The 6,999-nt window shown below is 33.8% G+C and overlaps 1 protein-coding gene across 1 annotated transcript; it reads right to left on the minus strand.

The window, feature by feature from the left end:
* Positions 1–59: 59 nt before the first annotated feature.
* On the minus strand, positions 60–5,831 carry LOC147566629 (magnesium transporter MRS2-5-like). Its single transcript, XM_086653134.1, has 7 exons — positions 5,547–5,831; positions 4,292–4,985; positions 3,197–3,267; positions 2,443–2,571; positions 1,832–2,164; positions 632–679; positions 60–513 (listed from the first exon to the last, which is right to left on the minus strand). The coding sequence occupies exons 2-7, from the start codon at positions 4,728–4,730 to the stop codon at positions 283–285; spliced, it is 1,251 nt and encodes a 416-aa protein (XP_086509260.1). The 5' UTR covers positions 4,731–4,985; positions 5,547–5,831; the 3' UTR covers positions 60–282.
* Positions 5,832–6,999: the final 1,168 nt, after the last annotated feature.

Here is a 6,999-nt window from a genome sequence, read left to right on the forward strand (position 1 = left end):
AGTCATTCGAAAGCAAGAGTCAGCTAAGGAACAAACATTTTAAAATTTGGCTTACCCAATTTAGGTCTCAAGTCAGATTTCATATCTAATCTGAAAATGTTAGTTACATAAAGAGCAATTGAGAATCTTATTTCTTTATAACATCGTCAAATTCATAATTGATGCAACAAATGATTAGTAAGAATGGCCCAAGTGAGAGTGTTTCTTCTGAAGTTCCCATAAGATCTTGACATGCCGGAAGGTCACAGCTCATTCTCCAAAGTCAGCGTATTGTGTGTTTTGTCAAAACGGGAGAATTTTCTTGTGTTTGAAATACAGCAAGAAAGATGAGTATATAAGTACACAGACTACTCCAGTTATTATCAGGACCCAGTTGAAAGCAGGTGCATATTCGAAAATTGCAGGCTTGAAATTCATTCCAAAGATTCCTCCAACAACTGCAAATATTGTAGCTACAAAAGTTGCAGCAGTGAGTAGCAACTCAAACTGTATCAGCTGATTTTGAACATTACCCTGTTGAAACACAGAAAAATCGACGAGAAATGAAGTTTTAATGCACTTATTGAAGAAATAACGTCCTGCTGGAAAACTAAGGAAAAGATCTATGATATCGGTAAATCAAAACTCTTACCAGTTTAATGTTGATGAGGTCTTCAGTGTCATCTATGTACTCTTTGAGCTGTATCACCAACAAAGAAAATGAAAAAAGTATCCAGTATACAATATAGGTGTCGGTCCTGGTAAAGAAGAAAAAGACATGCAACACTTTTTTGGCTTGAGCCCCTCGGGAAACCTTTGCAAACCCATGCAAACATATGCAAACTATGTGCAAATCGTACCTATTATGTATGTGTAGACTTCTACAAAGCTTACTGTGCAGAAACCTGTGAAAACCTTGCATGGGGAGCTAAAACCTGAACTAATTGATTGATCCATTTTGACGAAGGCTAATTTGGCCTAGGGAGCTTTAGCCTATTTCCGGTCAGATTTGTACTGAGGGCAACAATACTAGTTATATTTTTTTTTATCTGTAATACTAGTTATAGTTACGTGGTGGTATTTATCGGGTCAGGCCGGCCGCGACCTGGGATAGTCGCGGGTTGTGCTAGGATTTGAGCCCACCGGGCCATTTAAGCCCCGCCTATCTAAGGGCTCGGCGCATGTAAAGACCTGTCCCGTGAATGCTATGTAGTATAATATATGAGAATTATGTATATATTACCTATATTGTACATTACTACATTATGTACACTATAATTATGCATGTCATTTGCTAAACAACAAATGGTTTTGTGTCAAGAGTTTGTGATATCCCTCTAAAATCTCTCGTACACATTGATTTGAATTTTGACCCTTTGAAACATTGATTTGATCATTTAACATTTTTAGACCATAGTTGACCACTTAAAATAACATTTTGACCATATTTGACACTCTTAAGAATTTATGTTGATCACAGTTGATCATGCCCCATACATTATTTTGTGACGGAATAAAATTGTAATGAAATTGTCTAAGCCCGCGGGCCATTCCGGCACAAGCTGACACGTCTACGGGCAGGCCCTGTCCCGGGCTGGGCCGACCTATTTGTTTCACGGGCCAGAGTTGCCCTGCTCGATAAACACCAGTACACCACTACACTCAAGATTCCAATTCAACAAACTCATTTTGTGGATCTTGGGGCACATGAACCAAACAAGTGGGCAGCATAGTTGGAATCTAGAGGTAATTAAGAGTTGAGGTTGACGACCTTGAGGTATTAATACAATTTCTGATTTTAAGAATGGAAGGCAACAAAGGGTAATTTTGGGACGAGCTTGAGATATCTTACAGATAATAGCTTGCTGAGGGTATTGTCGATGACAACAAAGTAAGCTTCAAGTAACATTTCGAGCTCTTCAATGTTGTACCCGTCACCTGACGAGCTCATAAAACTTTCATGTTTGCTTACATTGCTAAAAGCTCTTTCCAGTTTATAGGTTCCAATTGTTGACCCAACGGGTGAATTTGGTGCAGATTTTGACCCTGTCTTAGATCCAGCTACAACACTGCTATGAAAATATTGCTCAGCTGAGTAGGCCTCTATCCTCTCTTTTTTCTCTGTCAGGTACATCTCAGCCATATCCCCATCATCGTCCATGAGTTGTTCTATTTCATCTCGAACCTGGAAAGACATTCGAGAAAATAGTTCGATAAGACAGGTAGTAGCAAGTAATTGAAACAAAAATACAAGGAGACGATTATTTCGCTATTTCACCACTCCTTTAATTTGGTTCACCAACCGACAACTTCGATTTTATTTTCTGAACACAACGCAGTTCTAAGAAACAGTTGAGGACAACCACTGAGATTATAGGTTTTATCCACCTATGTTAAGAGCGTGTTAACAAATACAAACTTAAGTCCAAAAAATGATGAGCTTTTGCTTCTTATGAAGTGCACCTTTTGAACTCTTCGAGTCACAGCAAGAAGATGGCCTTTTAGTCTACGAACACGTTCCAAGTTGCGGGTGTTAATTGATGTTGCGAGCTCATCCAAGACAGGATATATCTCCATTTCCAGCTCTTTTACCTGCCACCCAAAAATAAGTGTGATGATATAAAATCAACCATGTATAGAATTTTCAACTATTAGTTTAGTAAATTTAGATTGCAATTGACATTCGACCGACCAAGGAGAAACAGGTGCGATTAAGGGAACAAGTAACTGTGGGAATTACACACTGAAATGTGTTAACATTTTATCGGCAGCCTACTGTGTTTTCCTTACCATTTCTCACTCATTTTTCCTCATTTCATACACTTCAGCTTGACTATTCAACAGCCTATATGCATTAGAATTGACAAAAAGGTATCTAGTTTAAACAGCGGCAAAACAGTTTCGACAGTAGATACCAATTATCGTCTTAATATAAAAATGGCCATCAATTTTCCTTCGAAATAAGGTACTATAGCAGTGTTGAACGGGCAGGAATAACAGGTTTGAAATTGGAAGGCTGTTAGTTCTATTTTAATATTGCAGAACAGCTATTTATGGAGAAAAACAGTCATGATAGAGAAAGAACGGTTGTTTCAGTATTTTTAAGATTACAAAATAAAGTAGGTTTTATCGAACTACAATTTCTCATTTTCAAAATGAAAGATCTCTGATCTCAGAACATGGGCGTTTCAGTATGATTACAGAAAGAGTTGCATACCTGAGCATCAAGAGACATGCATGTGAACTCCAAAGCCAGCTCTAGTGCCCTGAATTCGAAAGGCAGGTTATCTGAGTGAATAATTACAAGCTGTAAGCTTTTCATTCAGACTTTAGGATATTCAACAAATGAAAGTTCCAACTAACAACCCGATGAAAATACTATTGAAATAAAAGTAAAACTTCAATTGAAGAAACATTTTTGTACTCACAATACCGCGATAGGTCGATTATATTTGATTCTTGCGTTTAATTTTTTTTTGAAAGATATTCTTGCGTTTAATTTCAAAAGAACCTTTTACATTATGAATTGTGGACACGTATACAGCATATCCCTGTGAATATCATTTCTCGGTAGAGTAAATTTGCAAACCAACCAACCAACATAAGAAATATTTTCATAATCTCACCTAATAAACACTATTAAGTTGAAGGCTCAAATCCTTCCGAACTTTAATGGAGAGATTGTGAAATTATATTTTTATATTGTTTATCGAACATTGAGAAAACTGACAAGGTAAGGTAGAAGTACTATAGGAACATAAATGTTTGTACGTAAATTATTCTAGTATTTAAGAACTCTAAAACCAGCATCAATATCATATACTGTTATCCTGATCATCATAAGTTGATATGTTAGTGATGAAACCCTAAACCCACTATTATACATTTGTTACTTGTGAAAAGAAACGAAGTTTTAAGCCTCTCCTCTACTCTATGTATAGATAGTCCTAAGATATCGTGGATACTGACTAACTTTAAGAATAACTAATCCTAGATTCTGAAAAAAGAAAAAACCAATGCATGTTGAGGTTTGATCACAGTTAACACGCAGGATAGTGTAAGATGTTATGAGTAGCCAATTTATCATAATGATGGTAACTTTGGTTTAATTACCAATATATTGCAATAAAAATCTCTTTGCTCAAGGGGTTTCTGTTATTTTTTATGGTTAAACAAACAGCTTCAAGAAATCGCTAAAATGGTAAAACAACACAAGCAAATTTATAACAAAAAAAAAAGTGGCTATGTATTACAGGGAGGAAAACAATGTAAATAAAAAAGGCAAATAATTCAAAATAGAGAGACAAATTACCACTTTGATCCCTGGTTGTCTGGAGTCGCCTACAAAATTCTGATTCATATTGCATAACACAGCCATCCAATGAATTCATCAAAAAAACTTCATCAGAAGTGATAATACACCTAATTTGTTCAAGACTGACCACAATTGCTTGCTCCCGGCCTAATATTGTAGAAGGATAAATGAAAACAGGATCCAAAAGGCGGAGATCTCTGGCAGGTAGAGAACAATGTCTCATTAGAGTAGCTTTATCAAGTTCTACAATCTTCGAATCCCCATTTGGATCAATACGTATCCAAGACCGATTTCCAACTCCTCTCTTCTTTACAGTTGAAAACCCAAATCCCTGAACATGAGCATTTCCAGGAATATTTGTATCAAATCTGGCGGCATTAGAAGAGGTCGGTTCGGGAAGATCAGAATGTTGAAATGGAGCTCGCGATGCTTCCATTCTATTATCTTCTTTTTGCCCCTTAAAATGTAACTCGAAATTACGCAACTTTTTCAGTACTAATTAGTAATTACTAACCCGTCAACGTTATCACTAATTGAATCATCGATACGTTATCCCAGATTCCAAATATTTGGCGTCAGCTGGATAATCCAAACAAGATCACCCAAACCCAGACTCCATCAAATATGCAATTCAAACTTGTAACTCTTAACGTTACTCTTATCCTTGGTCAAATCCCTGAAGGACTCATACCTGTAAAATTCAGAATAAAAACAAACCAACTTTATACCAATTTCTCAAATATACATACATGAATTCACAACATTTTAACTCAATGAACAGTGATGAAAATGTCAAACCTAAAATCTAACCCTAATTCTATATTCTCAACCACAATATATCAAAGCAATTGACTACACTTGATAGATAAACTAGAAAAATCCACAAAATAAACTCAGTTTAGGGTTGAGCAAATCCATCAATGGAGGTTGATTTAAAAGATTCAATCAGAAACAAATTCAACTTTGCGTCTTGAAGAGGAAATCTATTATCAACCCCAGAACTTATCCCTATCAAAATAGGAAGATCTAAATTATACTATTATTTTAACTCATAATCATCCATTAATGGGAAATCAAGATATTTCAAACCTAAACAGTTCCGACCACCAGTAAAGTTCAGATTTTTATTCATACCATCACTTAGTTCCTTCAAAACCAGCGTTTTAAAATGAAATTTATCGAATTTTGGGCCGATAAGCGTTTTCGAACATAAATTAAAACCTAGAGGAGAAAGGGGAAAAGTAATCATTACCTAATAACTGAAATAACTCGTACGAAAAGAGAAACCTATTGGTCTGATCTTGTTCAGCAACAATTAGGGGGAGTGAGAGGGAGATCAGTGATTCTGTGAGCGACAATTAGTTTGGAGAGAGAACCACAATCTTTTACACAAGGGTTTTTTTTTTTTTGTTGAAACACATAAGGGGTTAGTGGTTCACGATATTTTGTGTTATTCATTTCGGACATGTAGAATGTTTCATAATTTGACATTTTTTAAATTTTTCAAATTATTTGTGTTATTCGTTTTAGAAATTCTAAATATTTTTTAATGTCTGTGTTATTCGTTTTAGACACTTTGAATGTTTTTTTGTGTTTTTGCCGTTGGTTTCAGACACGAAATTACGAACATTTCAAGACAAATTGTTTTCATAGACATTTTAAGATATTCTAGTGTAAATTTGGATAGTTTTTGAAGAGATAACGTATTTGAAAATATAGATGACATCTGAAGACATTTCACTAATTATTATATTATTATACTACAGTATTATATATTATTATTAAATTAAATTATTATTAAATTATTAGATGACTATATTATTATAATATTATATTATATTAAAATAATAAATATTCGTCAATTGTCCATCAATGTCCACATATGTTTAGGCAAGTCAAAAATATATATTTTTGAAATATTAATAAAATATTTATTTCATATGATAACACAATAGTAATAATATTAAAATAATAAATATCCACCAAATGTCCATCAATGTCCATAGCTAACTACGAAAGTTGAAAAATATATTTTTAAAATATTAGTACAAATATATTATTTAATATGATTAGACAATAATAATATTGAAATAATAAATATCCACCAAATATCTATCAATGTCCACAGATGTCTACGAAGGTCGAAAAATATTTTTTAAAGATTAGTAAAAATATATTATTTCATATAATCGACAATAATGATAATATTAAAATAATAATTATTCATTAATTGTCCATCAATGGAGAGATGATGATGATGATGATGATGATGATGATGATAATAATAATAATAACAATAATAATAATAATAATAATAATAATAATAATAATAATAATAGTAATAAAATCCACTGCAAATTTTGTATATGGACTCGATATCTGGAAATGTCTATAGGACATTTTGTCTATTGGTCAAATGTATTGAAATGTTTACAAGATATTTTATCTATAAGTCAAATGCCTTGAAATGTCTAAGACATTTTGTTTACAAATTCAATGTCTTGAAATGTCTATAAAGACATTTTGTCTATGGACAAATATCCTGAAATGTCTATAAAGACATTTTTTTATAGATAAATGTCTTCAAGTGTGTACGGGACCCACGTAGTTTATCTTGGTCGCTGCTGTGGGAACCGAAATATTATGGGGAGTAAAGACTATGATGAATTAGATTCGACCTAGGGTACAATCTCGTCGTGAGTCCA

This window comes from Eschscholzia californica, unplaced genomic scaffold (genome assembly GCF_041429995.1).
Source record: "Eschscholzia californica isolate CP2 unplaced genomic scaffold, dmEscCali1.0.p SCAF_1, whole genome shotgun sequence".
NCBI lineage: Eukaryota > Viridiplantae > Streptophyta > Magnoliopsida > Ranunculales > Papaveraceae > Eschscholzia > Eschscholzia californica.

Coding starts and splice junctions, on each gene's coding strand:
- LOC147566629 (XM_086653134.1), bottom strand. CDS start 4,730: ATGGAAGCATCGCGAGCTCCATTTCAACATTCTGATCTTCCCGAACCG. Junction 2,572..3,196: donor GCATGTCTCTTGATGCTCAG/GTATGCAACTCT, acceptor TTTGGGTGGCAG/GTAAAAGAGCTGGAAATGGA. Junction 514..631: donor ACCTCATCAACATTAAACTG/GTAAGAGTTTTG, acceptor GTGTTTCAACAG/GGTAATGTTCAAAATCAGCT.